The sequence below is a fragment of the Marmota monax genome, unplaced genomic scaffold (assembly GCF_021218885.2).
Source record: "Marmota monax isolate L192 unplaced genomic scaffold, Marmota_monax_Labrador192_F-V1.1 WCK01_AAM20220418_F8-fsc00040, whole genome shotgun sequence".
Classification (NCBI taxonomy): domain Eukaryota; kingdom Metazoa; phylum Chordata; class Mammalia; order Rodentia; family Sciuridae; genus Marmota; species Marmota monax.
The window spans coordinates 15,082,663-15,104,839 of NW_026692782.1; the positions used below are offsets into that span (position 1 = coordinate 15,082,663).

At 49.5% G+C, this 22,177-nt stretch overlaps 1 protein-coding gene across 3 annotated transcripts in view; it reads left to right on the plus strand.

Annotated features, from left to right (window-relative positions):
* Positions 1-11,457, plus strand: part of Dpysl2 (dihydropyrimidinase like 2) — a 142,895-nt gene extending 131,438 nt beyond the window's left edge. For all 3 annotated transcript variants that reach the window (XM_058580422.1, XM_046447784.2, XM_058580423.1), the window contains exons 9-14: positions 1,144-1,300; positions 1,797-1,938; positions 3,546-3,716; positions 6,410-6,589; positions 7,321-7,486; positions 8,885-11,457. In XM_058580422.1, the coding sequence (XP_058436405.1) occupies positions 1,144-1,300; positions 1,797-1,938; positions 3,546-3,716; positions 6,410-6,589; positions 7,321-7,486; positions 8,885-8,976 (908 nt within the window). In that variant the 3' untranslated portion in view covers positions 8,977-11,457. The remainder of the gene's footprint in view (positions 1-1,143; positions 1,301-1,796; positions 1,939-3,545; positions 3,717-6,409; positions 6,590-7,320; positions 7,487-8,884) is intronic.
* The last annotated feature ends 10,720 nt before the right edge of the window (positions 11,458-22,177 follow it).

Genomic DNA, 22,177 nt, shown 5'->3' on the forward strand with positions numbered 1-22,177 from the left:
GTGGGGGTGAACCCTGCGGTAGGAGAGGTGGATGTGGCTGGCTGAGCTCAAATTCCGGCTCTGATGCCTTTAATTAATACATGATTGGGCCGTTTGATCCATCTAACGTGTAGTTCTTGAGTGCCTACTCTGTGCAGATGAATAAATTGCCTTCAATGCGTCTCCATTGAGAGGAGTCAAAAAAGTTCAAAACTGGGCATTCAGTGGAGCGGAGGATGGGATTCTGGGGCAGATGGTGTGAGGCCGAGTTGTTCTTGGCATGATGTCAAAGAGGAGATCTTTGGATAGTGAGGGCAGTAGATGTTTCAGTGAGGAGTGGTTTTTATTTTATTTTTACTTTTATTTTTTAATTTTTAAAATTTTTGTGCTTAGGGCACTCACAGTTTGCCCTCCCGTGTATATAAATGACTCCCCAAACCTGGCTGGCTCTGCATTGACAGAGTTGGGGACAAGATTTGGGCAGCAGGAGCTGGTGTTCTTTCTTGGACATTGTAGCAAATTCGCCAAGGCTTTGGAAGCTCTGAGACCTCGCTAGTGTGGCTGTGGCCACTCCACCAAAGGCCATGGGTGTGGCAGCTGACACGGGCAGCTCCCCTCACGTGGCCACCCGGGTCCAGGCTTCCTCTCGGGAGGTCTGGAGGTGGTGTGTTTGCTGTCCAGGGCTTCGGCTTGTTCTGTCCTGGGTGATTTCCTCTCGCTGGCCTTGCAACAGAACCAGTTAGGGCAGGGCACTGGCATGTGTGAGTGGAGAGGGCGCTTTCTGAGCCCCAAGGGCCCGTTGGAGTGCATCCAAGAAGAGCCTAGGTGGCACTTGGGGTGGGGTGCTTGAAGCCAAGTAAGCTGGAGATTGTTCCTGGAGCTTGGGAGCAGGCGTGGGAGGCAGAAGCTGTTTAGGACCACCAAGGGACAATGCACAGGCTTCACAGGGGGGTTCACAGGAAATTTCCGGGAGCACATGCCCTATAGGTGGCTTTGGCCAGATGAAGGACGTGGCCTCCCAAGCATGCATTGCCTCACCTGTGACAAGGCTGCCATCTCCTTCACAGGGCTGGTGAGAGCAGTGGTGGCTGCCAGTGTCCCCCAGTGAAGGTGGCCCCCACTCCTCCTCCTGTGTGACTGAGCCACATGTGTTCTGACCCTCAGGAACTGTGGTGTACGGCGAGCCCATCACCGCCAGCTTGGGGACTGACGGCTCTCACTACTGGAGCAAGAACTGGGCCAAGGCCGCTGCCTTTGTCACCTCCCCACCCCTGAGCCCAGATCCAACCACTCCAGACTTTCTCAACTCCCTGCTCTCCTGGTGAGTCCTGGCCACCTGCTCACACTCCACAATCTCTGACTCCTCAGACCAAGCTGACCTGACAGGTGACCATGCGGTGGCCCAGAGCAGGCTTGGAAATAGACCCTTATGCACCAAACTGGGGTTGATAGATGCGAACAAGGAATTGTCATTGTGTCACTGTCCCTGGAGGGTGTTCCTGATAAAAAGCTGGGCCATCGTGACAGTCAGCCATGGGGCATGAGTTGGTGTCTGAAGACCCCTCTTTGGCTGCAGGACTTGACCTCCCTGACCACAAGTTGTCTCACCTGTGCATCAAGGATGGCATCTCCTTGGAGGCCTGAGGAGAGTGCTGGTGGGCTGCTGGCGAGTGTCCCCTAGTGAAGGTGGCCTCCATACTCTTTAGTGTTGTTGGACTGAGCCCTGGGTGTTCTGATTCTCTGGTACCACGAGTTCCCCCAGATTTTTCATAGGACAGATTGGGCACAGTGTTATCCTATTATATGTTTCCTTCCAGTGGAGACCTCCAGGTCACTGGCAGTGCCCACTGCACTTTCAACACTGCCCAGAAAGCCGTAGGAAAGGACAACTTCACCCTGATTCCCGAGGGCACCAACGGCACGGAGGAGCGGATGTCCGTCATCTGGGACAAGGCTGTGGTAAGGACCAAGGGTCTCACTCATGGTGCGCCTTGGTGCTCCCCTGCTTCCTCATCTGCAGGCATGGACTTGAGATGCTGGTTGAGAACATTCTAGAAGCTGGTACTTGTGTGGCAGTCTCCTACATAAGTAGGAGTAGTCTCCATGACTACTCCTGAAAGGTCATTTCACCTTAAATATTACACGTTCCTTATCATCATCTCTGGGACAGTGGAGCCTGAAAACATGTAGTCTTTATATGTGACTTCTGTGCCCGTCAGGAGAGAACTTCCTCAGCCACCTGGTGACTTAATCAGCTAGCTCTTGTCCTGTTGGAAATGGACTCTCTGAAGGCTGTCTGGATTTAGCATTTCTATCCCACCTCAGGCTTCTGGAATGCCCAGTTTGAACAGGCACTGAGCTTTGGGGAATCTTTGGTCTGTTTCATTTTAATGTTTTAAAATGTAACAGCAACAGGTTTTCTGTTTCTTGATGAATTTTTAGATTATGTAAATAAAAATCACCTTGTTTCAGACCCAACTACAGGGAGCATGCTAGCAAGTGCCTTTCCATTTTTAAGGAGTGCTTAAGTGCACAGGTACGTATGTTATGTGAGAGTGTGTCAATAACATTAGCATCATGCATAGTATTTTGAGATCTGTTTTTTAGGCAGTTTTAATATACCATGAAAAAGTTTCCACATCCTTAAATGCACTTGGTTTTTGATAGCAGACTTTTCCATCTGGTGCTAAATGGTGATTCACTGGCAATGCTTCGAACATTTCTGTTGTTTCTGATATTTTTTACCTGGATGGGCGTCCATGTAGACACATCCTTGGACACATCCTTAATAATGTTTGTAGGCATCACTAGGGAAAAGGGTGTGTGCATTTTTAAGGCTGTTGATACATATTACTGTTAGCATTCCTTCTAGGAAGATTGAACCCCTTTATATGCAACCAGTAATGTGTGACATCCCCCAGTGTTTTCTCCATGTCCAAATGGGTATTATGAGCCAAAAGCCCAAAGTAGTACTGATTTGATAGGTGAATGTTAAGTCTCATTGTTTGACCTTTAATTTCTTCAGCTACTGATTAGAGTGAATATACTTTTGTGTGCTTTTTGGCCATTTGTACCTTTTTTACTCTCTCTTGCTGCATGCTCATTTCCTGTGCCCATCGTTGTACTGAATTTAGAACCGATTTGGGAAGGAAAGGACTTGAGCTAATGTGATTGGTGCCTGCTGTATACTGTGGAGCCAGAGGCAGAGCTGAGCCCTGCAGTTAGAGTGGATGCGAGGTGATATCTATGCCTCTCTCTCTTTTTTTTTTTTTGGTACCTGGTATTGAACTCAGGGGCACTTGGCTACTGAGCCACATCCCCAGCCCTATTTTATATTTTATTTAGAGAGAGGATCTCACTGAGTTGCTCAGTGCCTCACTGTTTGCTGAGAGGCTGGCTTTGAACTCGCAATCCTCCTGCCTCACCTTCCGGAGCCGTTGGGATTACAGGCGTGTACCACCCAGCTGCACCTCTCTTTTGTTCCAATGGCATGTCCCTTCTCTGTGCTGGGTAGCATCCCACCTTGCAGCTCTCTGACCTGCTGTCATGTGTGCTCTGGCCCTCAGGTCACTGGGAAGATGGACGAGAACCAGTTTGTGGCTGTAACCAGCACCAATGCAGCCAAAGTCTTTAACCTTTACCCCCGGAAAGGCCGCATTGCTGTGGGATCTGATGCCGATCTGGTCATCTGGGACCCTGACAGCATCAAAACCATCTCTGCGAAGACACATAACAGTGTAAGCCTGTTAGCTCGCACACCTCATCCACATGGATCACAGGCACACAAGGGGCAGAGGAAGGGAGAGGCCCAGGGGCTGTAAAGAGAACTTGCTGTGCTGGGAATGAATTTTCCCCAGGATGTGTGATAACTTGAAATTTGTTGAGGGAGCAAACAAAAAGAAAAAAGCCATTTCACTTTCTTCAGTGAAGTCATTAAGAATGTTACTCTCACCCACATTTTAGGGTGCCGTGGCTTTACCTTCAGCATCCCCAAGGTGACATTGGGTATTCAGAAGCTTCTAGAAGTTGGGCGTCATTCCACCATCGTGGTTTGGTGGTGCACCTCTTTTGCTGGTGCTTGGTGCAAGGGACCTGACTAGAGCAGTCACGGTACAGTCCTGAGAGTCACCAGGCACTTGAATTTTCACATGTCATTGTTTTCTGTCGGGGTGGTGTTACCCAGGAACCTGACAGAAAATGACAGCTGGTTTTACTGTCCTAAGTGAATTGATCAACCTTGACTTCGCCCCAAAGAGAAGAAATACGTGCAGCCATTGGATGGTGGTTAGGACCTGCAGGTGTGGGGAGCTCTCGCCTCTCAGTTAGGCTCTCGAGCTTGGGAATGTGCTGTCTTTAAAGGTCTCGGTCTCGGCAGCTGAGGTCTGTGTGTCCTGTGATGCTGTGGGGCAGTGGGCAGGAGCACAGTTCCTCTGTAAAAATCATCTATGTGTAAAATCGAAAGAACATGGACCAGGTGAGCTGTGGAAAAGAAGGGTGCCTTCTGCCAAAGTGTTTTGTCAGGACCTCACTTGAATCTTGAAATGCTTCCTCAACGAAACAAGAGGAGGTTCTGGGTGCAGTTCTAGGTGGAGAGCTGTTGGCTCACAGTGGACTGGTTCTAGTTGGTCTAGCCAGCACGGACCCCACCCGAGTGCCCCGCGTCATGGGGATGGGATTCTGGCATCTCTCTAGGACAGGCTGGGGCCCTTTGCTGGATCCAAACCCCTCACTTGGACAGAGGTTCTGGGGCTGCGGCAAGGCGGGCTCCAGTCCATGTGTGGGGCTGCCTTTCCTTCCCTCTGTCCCCGTTGGCTGGCCCACTTCCAGCCTCCATCCCATCTGGGTGCTGAGTGACTCCCCTCTGGGGAACCTACCTATCCTGGGGCACCTAACTTGGCATTCCTGCCTGCTCTGTCATGTAACACCCAGTAGAGGGCGTTTTCTCACCCCACGTGGGAAGATAAATAAATGCAGGCATTGAGAGTTGAAGTAACTGGTCTACTGTCACACAGTGATTTTGCTGTTGAGCCAGAATTGGAACTGAACTTCGTCCAGGGCCCTTCACTGCAGGCTGAGCACACAGCCCGCTGTCAGGGTTGATGGAGACAGTGCTTCCCTCCCTCGCACAGTCCCTCCCCCAGAGGCAACGAAAAGAGCAGACAGGGTCCTGGCTTGAGGTGCAGATGACCTGGGGACTCGCCTCTGGCATGCTCCGTCTGGACCATGGAGGATGAGCCTCAGGAGGACAGAGGCTGGGCTCCCTCCGTTCCCACTCAGACCTTTTAGAGGGTCAGCACTGCCCTGCCTTTCCTGCAGGTGACCCTGTGGGGAAACAGCGACTTTCAGATCACCTCTTTTCTGCCCTCACCTGCCTCACAGCCCCGGCACTCGGCATGCTGTGTGTCATTAGTCACAGCAGGAGGTTTATCCTGTGTCACTCTGTGTGTCTCCTACCACGGAGCAATGAGCGTGGGTTTGGGGGAGCTGTGTGGATATCGCGTATCGGAGCCCCTGCCTACAGGTGCCTGAAGGGCTGAGTGCCCAGTGCTGTGACCCACCCCGGGATGCTTCAGTTTTAAGGTACTTTGAGCCGTGAGGCTGGTCCCTCCCTCTATCATTTGAAAGTGAGATGTCCCCAGAGCCCTTCCAGGGGCTCATTCCTAGGTGACAAGGCTTAGTACAAGTGTCACATGAGGCCTTGGATGCCAAAGGGCTCACACCCTGGTAGGCAAAGCACAGTAAGAGCCAAATGTCCCTCGGTGCCAAGCCCCAGATAGCTGCTTTTATTTCATTTGCTCTTGGCCTCTGTCCTTTGAAGTGGGTCTTAGCCATTTGTGGATGAGGAAGGGTGTCAGGGACTTGTCCAGGGTCACACAGCTGGCAAATGGCAGACCTGGGGTGGGGACCCAGGAAGATGGCCTTATGTCCACGTCTCTGTCTGGAAGGTTCAAGCAGAGGCATTAGACAAGGAGTTGTGGAATAACGTGGATGGCTTGACCCAGGACGACACACACCTTCTAAAGGGCGTCTCACAAATGACAAGTTTCTCTGACGAACTACACAGGGATGAAACCTTTTGTGTTGTCATTGTCACTGAAGACTTGGGAGGGTGACAGATGAAGAAACCAAAGCTCTGAGACAGGGTTAAAGTGACCTAGCCTAGAGTCACAGCTCCTGGATGTTACTGTGGCTGAGATGCCATTGGTGGTAAGAGAGTCCCTTGGTTGATGATGGAGGAGAGCCAACAGGAGAAGTCTCATAGGAGACGCCTGTCAAAATGCTGGGCCACGCAGGCCAGCCTGGGCCTAGAGGGTCAGTGAGAGGTGGGGCTGCCCGGCCGGGGAAGGTGGCAAGAGACCTTACGTGCCCCGACTCTGGCAGGGGCAAGGGGCGGGGCCTGCTCTGAACTTCCTGTGCTCCCCTCTTCCAGTCTCTGGAGTACAACATCTTCGAGGGCATGGAGTGCCGTGGCTCTCCTCTGGTGGTCATCAGCCAGGGGAAGATCGTCCTGGAGGACGGCACTCTCCACGTCACCGAGGGCTCAGGGCGCTATGTTCCCCGGAAGCCCTTCCCTGACTTTGTTTACAAGCGCATCAAGGCAAGGAGCAGGGTAAGTGCTTTTGTTCTTAGGAATTTCTTTCTTTTTCTTTTTTTTTTTTTAAGTCGTGGATCAAGTTCAGTTCTACCGACATTTATGAAGCACTGAGGTCAGAATACTGGGACGAGCCCAGAGGGACGTGGGGATAAGGAGACCTGATCTTCTTATTCCTGGTGCTTGAGGTCCAGGTGGAGAAGCCTGCTCAGAGCCAGCCAGGGCCATGTGTGCCCGCCCTGTGATCTGCAGTGCGTGCTATGGCGAGGAGCCTGCCGTGAGCCCAGAGGACGGAAGGCGTCCTGGGAGGGGCCGTTTCAAGTTGGGTTTTGAGAGTGAAGTAGGAGTTTATCAAGTCAGAGAAGGGAGGTGCGGGAACTGGAGAGGGAGACTGTCAGGAGCCTGGAAGCCTACCGTGTCTGGGGCACAGCTGGTGCTTGGGGACTGGGAGGCAGGGAAGGATGGAGCCCTATGAGAATTACAGGAAGTGTGAGATTGGAAAGAGCTTGGGGCAGATCTCGAACATGACACTGTAAGTTTAGGGGATTCTTCCAGGGTCTAAGGTTGAGGTGCCTTGGGAAGAAAGGCCTGGAGCTGCGGGGTCCTCCGCCCCAGGAGTCCCTGTTGTCCCCGTCTGTAAGGAAAGTCCTCCATCTCCTCACGCCTAGGCTCCAGGCCATGTTCCTTCCCAGCAGGGGAGGTGTCCTCTGTGGATGTGGCCTGAGCAGAGGGGCTCTTGTGTTTTGCAGCTGGCAGAGTTAAGAGGAGTCCCTCGCGGCCTGTATGACGGACCTGTGTGCGAGGTGTCCGTGACGCCCAAGACGGTCACTCCAGCCTCCTCAGCCAAGACATCTCCCGCCAAACAGCAGGCCCCACCTGTCCGGAACCTGCACCAGTCTGGATTCAGCTTGTCTGGTAGGTTCCCGGCTTGCCCAGGGGCCCCTCTGCTGGCCAGCTCCGCAGAGGTTGCAGTTGCATTTGGAGGTGGGACATACTCCTGTCACCAGAGATGCATCTTTATAGTCAGTGACCAGTTGATTTCAGAATCTCCACATTAGTTTATGCCACATGTGGCACTACCAGGCCCCTCCTAGATCCAGGATCTAATAGATTGCAAGGACATTTGTTTAGTTTGTTGCATCCATCCTCAGGAAGGACGCTGATATTTCAGGGCTGGAGTAGTCCCGGAGTCTGGAGCAAACTCGATAACCCAGCTCCACGTGTGCCTCAGTCTCCTCTTCTGTGGAATGGGGACTATGGTAGCAGCTCCCTTATGGAATTGTGAGGATCAGTTGACTTGACGTTCAACCAAAATGCTTAGATCAGAGCCATTGGAGAACGGTTAGCTATTTGCTGGGATAAAATATGTGATTTCCTTGGTGAGAGGAAAGGTCTAGATTTTAAGGTTTCCTTCCTTGAAACTTCCTTCCCCTCTTTCATTGGGCCCATGACCTGAGCTTTCCTCCAGAGTCCTGTGATGTGTTAAAGAAAAGAAATAACTCATTAGATGTTTTTCTTGTCAAGTCTCCTATTTTTTTTTTCTAGAAAATTGCCATATAGGCCATACATAGATTTTACATTTTCAAAAAGTTCAAAAAGAGTGAACCTTATTTTTGTCATGCAGTCATATAAAAGTGCAGGTAAAGGGTCCCTCATCCCAAGTACTTGGAATGAGAAGTGTTTCATATTTCAGGTTTTTTTTTGGGGGGGGGGGCGGGATTGGCCCTGAGTTTAAACATGAAGTTCACTCATGTTTTGTATGTACCATCCATGATCAGAAGGAAATTTTATATGCTATTTTAGAGTGCATGTGTTCTGACTGCAGCCCCAACATGAGGTCAGCTGGGGAACTAACTGTCCACTAGTGAGGTCACATGGACTTTCAAAACGTTTCAGATTTGGGAGTGTTTCAGATTTGGGATTTCGGATCAGGGATGCTCCTGTGTTCCTGCTTCTCATTGCGTGCGTAGGACTAGGAAACACGATACCAGAGGGGGAGATTGCTGTGTCCTCAGGAAAGCTGCCCCCGCTAGGAACCAGGACAGGCTGCAGGGTGAAATGTCGGGGTCTTGTTTGTGGTTTTACTTCCCCACTAATGGATCCAGCCGGGCCCCCACAAGGACTGCTTGTCCTGGATGTAATTCTTGGGCTGACTTTGGTCCATCTCTGTTTTGGGGTTTGAGCTCATGTTTTTAAAAAAAAATGGAGAAGGCTGTGCCCGGCACCCCTTCCAGACTGCTTTTTGGGTTTAAAGCAGGAGGCTGTTTTACTGCTGTGTCCCCTCACCCCTGTCTTCTCTCCCCTTCCCTCCAGGTGCTCAGATTGATGACAACATCCCCCGCCGTACCACCCAGCGCATCGTGGCGCCCCCTGGTGGCCGTGCCAACATCACCAGCCTGGGCTAGAGCTCTGGCCTGCAGGCCACTTGGGAATGGGGGATGGGACACCTGAGGACATTCTGAGACTTCCTTCCTTCTCCTTCTTCTTCTTCTTCTTCTTTTTTTTTTTTTTAAAGAGCCTGTGATAGTTGCTGTGGGCAGCCAGTTCATGGGGCTCCCTCTTGGGCCCTGCACTCCGTCTCTCACTTGGAGTTATGAATTTGTCACCTACTTCCCTGTACATGAGTACCACACCCAAGCCTAGCCACCCGTCCCCACACGGAGCTGCACCCAACACTCAGACGTGCTACAAAGCAAACCCCAGTGAGGGCGCCCTCCACTGCGCCCCCCTGTGCTTGTCAGCATCTTTCCTTGTCATGGGGGGAGATACAGTGAATTGCCCAGAGCCGCCTTTTTTTCTTTTCTTTTTAAATTTTTTAAAAAGTTTTTTTTTTTTTTTTTTTGTGGAGCTGGGGAGGGATGGGGGTGGGCTAGAGTTTTGTTCGTTTTTTTTTTTTTTTTAATACTGAATTGGAAAGTCTGATTCAATATTAACACACAGGGTTTGAACTGGACATCCTAATGATGCAATTATATAACCATCATGCTGACTCAGGGTGGTTGGCAGACTCGCTTTGTCCCTCCTGAGAGGCTCCAAAGTGTCCACATCGCCATTCTGTAATCTTCTGGGTCAACTGTTGAGAAAGGGCAAGTTTTCTTTTTTGGCCTAGATTTTGCAGCAGATTAGATCTTTTGAGGATTCTCTTTGCCATTTTTCTGCTCTCTCTCTCTCTCTCTCTCTCTCTCTCTCTCTCGTGTTGTCAGTCATGAGTACCTTCAGATATCTGGCTCTTTCTCCATGTTTCCTCTGGCCCTTGTCTCTGAGATGGTATTTTCCCCCCGTCCCCGTCGTCTTTTCCGATTGCCAGGGTAACAGTTTTACTGAGGCCAGAACCTGTCCAGCAGGACTTGAGCTTTGCCCTTGTGACCATTGTACATGTTATCCTGGTCCTGGAAGAGTGGTGCTATCCGCCCACCGTCACGAGGAGGTGTGTCTGACTTTGAGACTCTTGCCAGGTGCAGGGATAGGGTGGGTTCTCACCCACGCTGTCCAGGGCGGGCCCAGTATGGAGCCACACAGAGTTGAGCATTGGAGAAAAATGCAGAGCTAACTGGCCCAATCCATAAATCCAACCCAGTAACCCAGTGAACCAGCCAGCCGCAAGCCATCTACCACCTTAGAGGGGCCTTGCCCATGGGAGTCTGGCCCTGAGGGTCAGCTCTTTTTTCTCCTGGAAAGTTTCTAGACTATATTGGGCCTTTTCACTTAGGGGGAAAACACCATTTTTTTTTTCCCGGTTCAATTATTTCAAAAGAAGTAATGCAACATAGGGAGAACTTATCAACCCAGAAAATCCCTTGGAACTTTGACTTAAAGACCTGTTCACTTTGCAAGAGGAAAGAAAAATGTTGTATGTATTGTCTGTCACATCAGGGCTGTTGTGGGAGAAAACCTTTCAAGTCCAGCATGTGGCCCACTTAGACCACGGTGGCCTCGTGTCTCACACTCCTCCCTTCCCTTGGCTCAGAGACCCCCCCTACGCTAGCTGGCTGCTTTCTGTCCCTGCTGACTTGTGTCGCATTTCTTTCCAAACCTGTTTCCAGGTCCTTGTAAGCAATGTCAGGTCTGCAGGCTTCTATGAAACCAAATCTGCTTTTGTCAAGTGCAACATCAAAACGTAGATCATCACATCTTGACGCTTGTCTATCCACACGTTTTGCCTTCGGGGTTATGGTCGGGGTTTTGGTTTGTCGTCGTTGTTGTTTATTTGTTATTTTAAAGGTGAATTGCACTTTTGAAAAATTAATTGGTTGACTTAATATATTTGTTTCTTTCTTTTTTTTTCTTTCTTACCTTCACTTAGAGGAAATTTGAACAAGTTGGAAAACATTTTTGTTTCAATTCTAAGAAACACAAGCAGCTCGTCAGTATTCACTTGTCTTCCTGTTTTTCCTGTACCAGGTCATGGTAATTTTGGTTGTTTTGATTGTTTTCTTAAAAAAAGAAAAGAAAAGAAAAGAAAAGAAAAACAGTTTAAAATCTGAAGGTTTCCACAGGCTGTATAAGCATGTTTACCTGTTGGCTTGCTGTGTGTGTCTGTTAAACACATGTCATATGTAAATGCTAAAATAAATCGACAGTGTCTCAGAACTGAGTAACTGCAGTGACTTGATGCTCTAAAACAGTGTAGGACTTAATAATAGATGGTTTTTAATCCTTGCGATTGTGATTGTGACCCCTGAGTGGAGGACCTTTCAGTGCTAAAGCTGATCATGTGTGTAACCAGAAGAGACTTTTGTTTTTGTTTTTGTTTGTTTTTTTTTTGTAACCACTGTCTTAATGGCAAAATAATTATGGTAAAAGACAAGTCTCGTGTTTATTATTCCTTAAGAACTCTGTGTTATATTACCATGGAACACCTAATAAAGCAAAATGTGGTTGTTTCAGGGGTGTGTCTGTGTTGGGGTGCTCAGGAGGTGGCTGCTTGGTCTCCAAAAATGCTTCTCCCCTGGATATTCACAGAGGCTCTGGCTTGGCTTGGTTTTGGTGACTATACCAGTTAAGGAGCTCTTGGACCACGTCACGGTCGCCGTGTCCAGGCCATAGGATAAGGTCTAATCCCAAGCAAAACTATATCCTGTGGGGTGCACGGAAGCCGAATGTCAGAATTTTTTTTTTTTTTTTTTATAAGTAGCATGTTTTAGAAATATTTTTTTAGTTGTAGATGGACAAGTGCAACATCAAAACGTAGGTCATCTCATCTTGACACTCGGTCCACATCACGGTGGCCATGTCCAGGCGACCTTTATTTTATTCATTTATTTTTATGTGGTGCTGAGGATCAAACCCAGTGCGTCACACATGCCAGACGAGGGTGCTACCACTGAGCCACGACCCCAGCCCGCAAATGTCAGAAATTTATAGAACACGTCCCAGAGAGGCCAGAGGCCCCCAGGAACCTGCTGTGGACATCCGATTGATACTGGGAGTCAGTGGGGCACCTGAGGTTCAGGTGGGGTCCCTCTGTCGCAGGGCTTCCTTCTTCTGTACCGTGGAAAACCCTCGTGCTGCCTGGGTGCATTAAAGGTGGGTGACTGAATCACACTGACTTGAACCCACCCTTCAGCAGAGGAGCTGCTAGGGAACCAGGAGAGAAAACCCCAGTGCTTCCTTCTACCCTCAGCCAAGGCCAAGGGTGCGGCTCAGGGCCGGGACTTGCTCTTGCAGCCGCCTGTTAACCGACACATCGCTGGCATCGCTGCTCCCGAGAACTGTGTGAGGTGCTTGCCTCGGGTTCCCCGGGCCATCATAGGGTCGAAGTCGTTTTCTCTGTTTTCCCCCTTCCTCCTCTTTTCCTTCCCTCCCTTTTTGATTTCTGTCCAAACTTATCCAAACAGGAAATGAGTGACTTACAAAAGTATGTACCTGATTCCAAGGTTTCATAAAGAAAGACTCATCGGGTGAAAGGAAAATAAAAGGGGGAATCCCGAGACCCAAGTGGGTCGGCACCAAGTGTCTGCCCTGGGCCTGGAAACTTCAGGAGCTCTGAGAGCACTAATTTTGCCAGTTCCAACATTTACAGCGACCAGTGACACAAGAAATAAATGAGGCCTTGAGAAGAAATCCAGAAAATCCCAAGTCAGCTTAGAGGGAGCGTCCTGGGTCCTCTCAGTAGCCACAGTGCTGGGAGCTGCCTCTGTGGTCCAGTGGAATCACATCTGCCCAAAGAGGGGGATGAGACATCTCACCCTAATGTGTAAAGGCCTGCGATGAGAGAAAGTGGAGACCCCAGAGCCACAGTCCGTCTCCAATTCCCAGACCACACCAATGTCCTCCAACACCTCAGAGGCACAGGTTCCTATCCATGCCAACAGAGGCGTGTGTGCGCACATGCTGCCCTACCCTGGCAAGGGGTGTCCTTCACAGCTGAAAGGGCCACTGTCTGCAGGACAGACCCAGCAGGAGCTCAGGCAGGTACTAGAAGCAGGCTGGGGCCCATTTGAGAAGAGGATTGCAGGGACCCAGGTACCAAAGCTGCCTGGAAGGGCCTCATAGGCTGTGTCTTAGTGACTCATGGTGGATGGCAAGAGTCGCAGGAGGCAGGCTGCAAGGGACTGGCCAGGGAGTCTCTAGAGATGGATCCAGGCACTAGCACCTTGTTAAATGATTGGACCAGCTACGTAACTTTGTGGGTGTGATTTACTCCAGAGGCACATTTTGGAGCGTGTAGGAAAAGTAAGTGGCACACATAGCCTTTGGGAAGTGGCTCGGCCTTGCAGTGCCAGGAGTGGGAGCCTCCATTCTCTGGCGAGTTTCTGTAGCCCAAGTTGAATAGAAGGCCCATCTCTTCCTTCCCCCATTGACCGGGGGGGGGGGGGGGCTCAGCCCTGACAGCTCTACTGATCAGGGATGTCTTTCAGAGAACGGTTTCACTTCTATGGGCCTGAGTTACCCTCTCTGCAAGGTAGATGATGTTATCTAACCAGCCACAGCTGAATCCTCAGCTTTCCTAGACCTTTAGTAAAGGGCAAGCCATGAATGGGGCGTGGGCAGAGCAGAGGCTTGCCAGGAACTGGAGGAGGCTGTTGCAGACAGTGTCCTAGGAGATGAAGACTGGGGATTGTCAAGGTCTTTGGTGGACTGCAGAGATTGCAGGACTGTGAGCTATCAGAGATGGTGTTGACTGCTGAAGAGAGCAATCTGCTGCTTAAAGTCACCCACCGTGGCGATGACAGCTAACACGATGTCCAGGCTCTGCTCTAAGAGCTTACACCTAACTCTGCTACTCTGCACAGCAACCTATGAAGGAGGCATCAGGTTTGTGCTGTGGAGCAGATGAGGGGTCAGAAACATCGCAACTTGCTCAGAAGCAGGTTTTGAGTCCATGCTGCCTGGGGCCAGTTGGTTTGTAAGGGAGGATTTATTATCAAAAAGGGCATTTGTCCTCAGCAGACACAGGTTGGAAAATATTTTCTTTTCGGAAATTAGGAAAAAATGATCTGAGAATATCTAAGAATGGCCAGAAAATTTTATAATAAGAGAAAAATGAAATCTTGGCCTCGTAGACAGCAAGGAATCATAGAAAACCCTTATAATTAGATAAGATATTGATAGCAATGTGAATATAAGAAATAATGGAAAAGAATACAGAAAAGATACAGGGGATATATCTGCACTGTATGTCTAGCTGTCTCCCCACCACTGAAGTAGGAGAGGGACGGACACTCAAAGGCTGGAGGAAATGGGGCGTGTCTGTGGGAAAGCCCTGGCTTAGGAGGGGGAGGGGGAGGGGGATGGAAAGTGCCAGAGGAGAAGGCCTGTGGTCTGAGGCCCAGGGAGGAAAGGGGCAGACAGAGCTGTGCAGGAAAGAGCCCTGGGGCCATCACCGGGAGCCAACTTGAACCTGAAAGTGGGAGGGCTCTGGTAAGAAGTGAGAGAGCCTACCCCAGCACAGCCCCAGGAGAAAAGCGGGGGAGGATGAGGGTCACTGGAAGCGAATAATTCAATTTTAGAGCTAAGATTTGGGGAAACTGTTGATTTGGTAATATCGTGAATGTGTGTTATACAAGACTAGGTAGCATAATTAATTTTATGAGGATTTTGAAAAAGGACATAAAAATACTTTGGAAAGGGCCAAGAGACTAGATAGGCACACGCACTGACACTCGGTTGAGGTTTAGCTTTGGAGGGGCTGGTGCCCACAGGAGGGCCACGGGGCTCTGAGCACCAGGAACAGCGGGGTCTGTGGAGGCTGTGAGATGCAGCCTCCCCACGGGGCTCCACATAACCCGCAGGGACCTTGTGGGGAGCGCTGGGAGAGCTGAGGAGGAGCAAGCCCCACGGCTTAGAGTTTCATGGTTAAATAATTGATTACATGGAGGTGCCCCGTGTGATGGTGTTTGCCAGCTAAGCCTGACTTAGTGCTAGAGTTCCACACTCCCCCCCGCCCCATCCTGGGGCACCTCATTCTCCACGCAGCCTCCAACAGGAAGCAGTGGGGGTGGGGGGTGCCCAGCAGGAACCCTGTGTCCTCTAGCCATGCCCCTGACCTGGATCAAATGTTTTCAGCTTTATCTTGTGTCTCTTTCCCCAAATCTGCAAAATGCTGAATGTACTCAAAGAGTTTCTCCTTAGGCTTCTGTTCCGTCAAGGGACCCTGAGAGAACCCCAGGGTGGACCCCCAGGAAGGAGGGGCCAGGCGGGGAGGATGAGCTGTCTTGCTCCCCAGCTCTTCAGGACCTGCAGTCCAAGGGAAGAGGACCTGCAGGGCGTGGCTCCAGGGCCCACTTTCTGAGCGCTCCTCCTTGGTTTTTCCAGCATTTAAGGGCTGGGCAGGGCCGGGGTGGGGGGTGGTTTATGCTCAGCTCTTGGGGAGGCCTCTGTTGGCCCATCCCCAGGGTCAAGGGGAAAGAGCAGGCTGTTCTCAGTCTGTTCCTGGCATTGAGCGCCCTCTGCTGGAGGGAGACACTCTGTTTTATTATATATTTTGGAGAAGAGCAAGGCATCGCTGGGGTGGATTGGGGAGCCCTCCTGGATGGAGGGAGGTGGGCTCTCTGCTTGTCTCCGCTCCCTCGCCGGCTTTCCCACCCACCCCTGCCCCTGCACCCGCCCTCCAACTTCACGCACCTTCAGCCTCCCAACCTCGCCTCTGTCCTCCAGCTACCAGCCTCCCCAGCACTCGTCCCCCTTTCTTTCCTCAGTAGTTATCCCTGTGTCCCTCTGGGCATCCTTCTTCCCCTTGATCAAACCCCCACTCCTCAACTCTTTATAGGTTTTTGATCATCAGTAAACTTGGCTCATCTTCACTAACAGTATTCTCCGTCTACTCACTTAACACACAGCCGGTCCTCCTTTCTGAGGACAGTCATCCTCCGTCCCCTCCGGCAGAGGTTCCTTTGCATCTTAACCTCCACATTCTTCAGGATGGTGGAGGGTTGGTATTTTGCTCAGGCCTTGACACTTAGGTCCTCTGACTTTGCATGACTACAACAAAACACCCGAGGCAGCTTGCTTACAGAGACAAAAGCCTTCTTCAGGTCACCATTTGGGAGGTTCAAAGAGCAAGATCAGGAGGTGGCATGTGTTTGGCCTCTGGCAAGGGAGACAGATGGTGGCACATGTGGTCAGAGCACATGGAGAGCAAATGATCTGTGTTGAACTGGAGTGGGGGGGGAGAGGGAGAGAGGCAGAAGAGTGTGTGGGAAGAGAGTGTGGGGGGGTCCCACAATCGTCTTTGAGGGCACGCACTCAGTGACCTAGGACTTTCCACTAGGTCTCTCCTAAAGGTCCCCATGGGGGGTGCTGAAGGTGGGTGGGAGAACATTCAGGAAGTGGGGCCTATTTGGGGAAGTAGGGGGCACAGTATGTCCTGGGAGGATCTATCTTGTCCTCAGCAGTGCCCGCCCCTTCCTGGGTGCCCCATTCTGCCTTCCAACCTGCCCACAGCCAGGGGGCTAAGAGACTATGGACTGAAACCTCTGAACTGTGAGCCCAAATCATATTTCCTCCCCTTTTCTCAGGCACTTTGTCACAGAAAGTTGCCAGAAGGGGGCCAGGGTGGGGCAGTAAGGCCCTCCCTGCAGCCTTGGGGAAAGTCCCAGCCCCGAGGCCCCCCAGGGTTGGCTGGCTTAAGCACCTGAAAGAAGGTGGAGACCTAAAAGCAGAAGGTCCCAAAGCAAAGTGGCCAGGAAGCCATGGCTGAGGGGTTCCTGGGAGGAAACCAGGGAGCCCAAGGCTGATGGGAGAGCACCCGAGAGAATCAAGAAACGCTCACCCCAGGTGTCTCAGATGAGCTGACTCGGTGGGACTTGGTTCTTCCTTGGAACAGACTGAGGCTTCCTGAAGAATGAGGAAGGACAGTGCACCAGGCAAACGTAGAGACAGAAATACACAAAAACGGACCCAGTCTATTACAAGGAATGACCAAGTCTCACTGGGTTGTGGGAGGAGCCAGAGACTATGAGCCAGAGTGTGGGCTTTGTGGCCACGCTGCGTGGGGGTGTGTCCCGGCTTAGCTGGGCCTGTGGACCAGTCATTGAAACGCCCGGTGCCTCAGTTTCCTCCTCCGTAGGACAGGCCTCATAATAGTACCTCCCACGTGGTTGTTGTGCGGCTTCGGTGAGTTGATATGAAGGGACACTAGGACCAGCACCAGGAAGTGGCCAGCAGATGCTGGTTATTATTGTATCCAGGGCACCCTTAGCTTTTCCTTCTTGGATCTCGTCTGAATCAATAGCCAGCCTTACTCCCTAGCTGCCCTCCCTTTTATCTATGTGCAGTTATCAGCTGGAGCCTAACGAATTTGGGCTTAGACACCAGATCCAGACAGGCCTGCCCCTTGTGGGCTGTGTGCCTGCGTCCCAGCTTCCTTCTCCAAGAATTATCAGTATTTTCCACTTTGTCAGTTTATAGGGAGGATTGAATAAGTTATCTGATGCCTGCCCATGATCAGCACCAGGCAAGTGCTGGCTTTTATTGTTCTTTATTTTGAAGGTCGGATCTTATCCTCCTTAGGAGACTGTAAGCTTGTTTTGGGGGCAAACAGCCTTCAACTCACGGTGGCCACCTGTTCCTGGGGTGGAGGGAAGGCTCTCCTGTGTGAGTCTCTTCTAAGTGGCAACAGTGACCTCAGGCCACTCAAATCTCAGAAGCAGTGTCTTCCAGGGGCTGCCTCCAGGCTTGCAGAAGAGGAAAAGGGAAGTGAAGTCCAGGTCCAGCCTGGATACAGACATAATTTTTGCTCACATCCCATTGGCCAGAATTAATCTTGGGGCCCACCTGCAGGCAGGTGGCTTCCTACAGAGAGAGAGAGAGAGAGAGAGAGAGAGAGAGAGAGAGAGAGGGCTTCTCCAAAGGAAAATTGGGATGCGAGGCCTGGAAGAGGGGTGGGTGCTGGGCTGGAAAACACCGTTGATTCCAGTGCCCTTGGTTAACTCCAAACGGTAACACTAAGGCCAGTGTCCCCCCACTAGATGGTGACCTTATCACCTCTATCTTGAGAGTAGTGGGTCTGCAGAGTAGTGTGGCTCTTTGGGCACTGGGTCCCAGCTGCGCCTCAGAGCTTTCCTGGTCATGGTCTCAGCTGCAGATGTGACTGTCCTCTGTGTCCATTCCTCGGTTCCCTTCACTGGGACTTAGGAGAAAGGACAGTGGGGTGTGCACACTTACGCCAGGAATCTCTTTGACCCTTTGTGGAGAGGCAGCCGTCCCCCACCCTGGGGGCCTGTGGGCAGCCCCCAGTGAGGTGGAAAATGAATCCAACGAGGTCTCAGTCTAGAGGGGAAGGTAGACAGGTAGGGCGATGACTGTGACCAGTGCTGGACGAATTCTAGACCCCAAGACACCCAGGCCGGAAGATGTAGTAGGGGAATGGGAAGACTTCACAAAGAATCAGTTAAAATATAAAAATGGAATTAAAACAAACAAAAACAGAAGGTAAAATGACCCACAGAGCCGTCCGAAGGACTCTCAGGCCCGGTTCCTCTCCAAGGGAACTCATCTCCCCCTTGCACTTAGGGTTTTGATGTTAACTCCTTGGGGACCAAGTTGACCAGATGTCCTATTTGTCTGGTCCTGCCGTTTATGCCCCCAACTTTCTCTTTGTCTTTCGTGACTCATTTGCAAATCTGGGATGGGGACGCTTATTGAAATTTTATAATGCTCTTAAAGTATCACCCCACCGGCCGTCTTACTGCCAGTTTTTCTGAGTTTTTCATCTTCTCTATATCCCGCCTCCCTCCATCCTGCCACCATCTACCATGCACCTGTCCCCTATTTCAGAATAAGCACCTTGTCCCTCAAGGTTCTTACTTAAAAAAATAGTCCGCTGCCAGGTTGCCTTTAAATGTGTAATTCCTTCAAAGGCATTGCCTTGTCTTTCCCCTCCTGGATGACAGCACTAAGACCTGAGGATCATCTTGGTTGACAGAGTGCTGGTGGGGAATTGGAATGAGCCTTGAGCTGCTCTGGCAGGTTGCACAGTTGTCCACTAGATGGCAGCAGTGTATGAGCTGTGCACCACCAAGTGCCAGGACCCTGGAGAGGACTTGGCCCTACCCAAGGCAGGAACGCCTGTGTCCTAACCAGCACCCAGCCAATCCCATGTGAACCGGTGCTGGCATCCTGTGTGGGGACCGAAATGACTCCAGCTTAGAGAGTTATGTATGACGTGAAGTGGGAGGCAGATTGGACAAGTCACTAAACAAGTTGCTTGGGGACAGAATCTCAGATGGCCCAAGTAACAGGTCTTCCTGTTAGAGGTGACCTACTTTCCGATAGGGTGGACAGTACTGTCATCACTTGTCCAAACAGATACCATGGAGGTCATGCCCTTCATTTCCTCTTGCAGCCTGTTTTAATGCTTCATATTGATATTCTGTAGTCAGGGTCCCCAGGTCCCAATGCATTCTCTGAAGTCACTGGTGACTGGCCAAACTGATGACCAACTTCACCTTGTTCTCTCCTGCCCCTGACTCTCCTCCCACACCCACCCTGGCTGTCTTTTGACCCCTGACGCCCAGAGGAGTGAGGTTAGGCCCTGTCACTCAGGGCATCTGGAAGGTGTGGAGTCCTGTGATGAGTCTGTCAAACACTTCAATGACAGGGACGGGTGACACATTCACTGCTTATGTACTGCTGAGATTCTGATCATGAATGTGGGACATCTATCTCTCTATTTGGAATTGAAAAATTGAACTGAAAAATTTTCTCTTGCAGGTAGTTTTCAAACATGTCTTTAAAAAAATTAGGATAGTTCTGAAGTATTAAAAAATTGGCTAAGAAAATGCAGAGATTTCCCACCTACTCCACACTGAGTTTCTCCTATCTTCAACACCTTGTCTAAGTGAGGTTCGTTTGTCACAATGAATGAACCAATATTGATACATTATTTTAACTAAACTCCATGCTGCTCCATATTCCTTAATTTTAACCTCATGTCCCTTTTCTGATTCAGAAACTAAATTTAGTTTCTGTCCAGATACTAAATTTATTTAGCTATCACGTCTCCTCCGGCTCCTCTTGGTTGGGGCAGTTTCTCCCACTTTCCCTGCTTTGATGACCCTGACGGTTTTGAGGATTCCTGGTCAGGTGTTTCTGGCCCTCAGGAATGTCTGATGTTGTCTTCATGACTAGACTGGGTCACTGGCTGTAGGAGGCCAACCACAGAGGTGGAATGATGTCCTTTACATATTCTATGTCCTCACACACCTAGGGGTGTACACTGTCCTCACCACTGGTTAGGGGCAATCTGGATCACCCGACTGAGACTGTTTTTCAGATGTTTATGCAACGTTGCTTCTTTAAGAGCAAAGCAGGTAGATTTTTCACGTACCGATCTTTTGTTCCTTTTGTCAGGTTTGCCCATATTTCACATTTTGATGCTATTCTAAATGGAATGGTTTTGTAACTTATTTATTTTTGTGCTGGGGATTGAACCCAGGGTGCTTAACCACTGAGCTACATCCCCAGCCCTTTTTATGTTTTGTTTTGAGACAGGGTCTTGCTAAGTTGCTTAGGGTCTCACTAAGTTGCTGAGGCTGGCTTTGAACTTTCCATCCTCCTGCCTCAGCCTCTTGAGCCCTGGGGATTATAGGTCTTCATCACTACACCTGGCTTCTTTTGTAAATTTTTATTTCCAATGGTTTGTTGTTAGCATTTGGGTTGTAACTGATATTTCTATTCTGATCTTGAAATGTTGTTAGCCTCATTTTTTTTTGTTCTAGAGCTTTCTGTAGATCATATTGGATTTTCTATGCAGACAATCAGATTGTCTGAAAACAAAAGCAATTTTATTTTTTCTTTCTGATTAGGGAGATTTGTTTATTTCTCATGCCTTATTACGCGAACTAGAACCTCTAGTTCGATTTTGAATGAAAGTGAATGAGAAAAGAAATCCTATGTTCCTGATCTTATGAGGGAAAGCATTCAGTCTTTTACCATTAAATAAGATATTAGCTTCAAGTATTCTTTTTTTTTGAACCTTGCAGCTGACCCTTTAGGTTGGGGGATCAGGTGCCAGTCAGCTGCAAGTTTTTTTTTTTTTTTTTTTTTTTTTTTTTTTTTTTTTTTTGAGAGAGAGAGAGAGAGAGAGAGAATTTTTAATATTTATTTTTCAGTTTTCGGCAGACACAACATCTTTGTTTGTATGTGGTGCTGAGGATCGAACCTGGGCCGCATGCATGCCAGGCGAGCGCACTACCGCTTGAGCCACATCCCCAGCCCTGCTTCAAGTATTTTATAGATACTTTATAATGGAAGTTTCTTTCTAATTATCGTTTTATGAGACTTTTATTTAATTGAAGTTGGATTTTGTCAAATGCTTTTAATTTTTTTTTAGTTGTCAATGAACCTTCATTTTATTTATTTGTATGTGGTGCTGAGAATCCACGCAGTGCCTCACACATGCTGGGCAAGTTCTCTACCACTGAGTTACAACCCCAGCCCTAGCGTTTTAATAACAGTAGAATTTGTAGTGAGGTTATTCTCCCACTCCCCAAAGTATGAGTCATTTTAATTTTTTCCCCTTTTCACAATAATTAGAAATTTGTCAATTTCACTGATCTTCTCAAATAACCAACTTTCAGTCCAATTTTTTAAAATGTTTTACTCTTTTTCATCTAGGTACTTCATTCTGATGTTTCTAATTTCCTTTCTTCTGTTTCCTTTGGGTTTACTCTTCTTTTCTAGTTTCCTACTATGGAATCTGTGCATTTCTTCTTTTCTATTGAAGACATTGGTGCTCATCGGTTTCAGCCTAGTTACCACTTTCCTGTCCTCTGTGTTCTGGTTACTGAGAAGGCTGTCACTCAGCTTCTGGGTCTTGGAGATTATCTAGAGATCTTTCTGTCATTTTTTTTCTAACTTACTTTCATTGTAGTTAGAGTATACACTTGGTACCACATAGATAAATTTGAATTTATTGGGCCTTGTTCTGTGGGCCTCACTGTGATCCACCTTGGAAGTTCCCAGTGCCCTTGCGAAGAGAACTCTGCAGCTAGGTGGAGGGTGGTGTGCATGGCTCTTACCGGTTGGCAGAACCATTCAGCTCTCCTCAGGTCCTCGTCTCCCCGTGATTTCCTGTTTACTTGTTATGTCAAGCTGCATCATGACGTTAGCTGAGAATCATTTGATCTGAAATTTTAGGACAATGTTCTAGTGAAGCCAGCA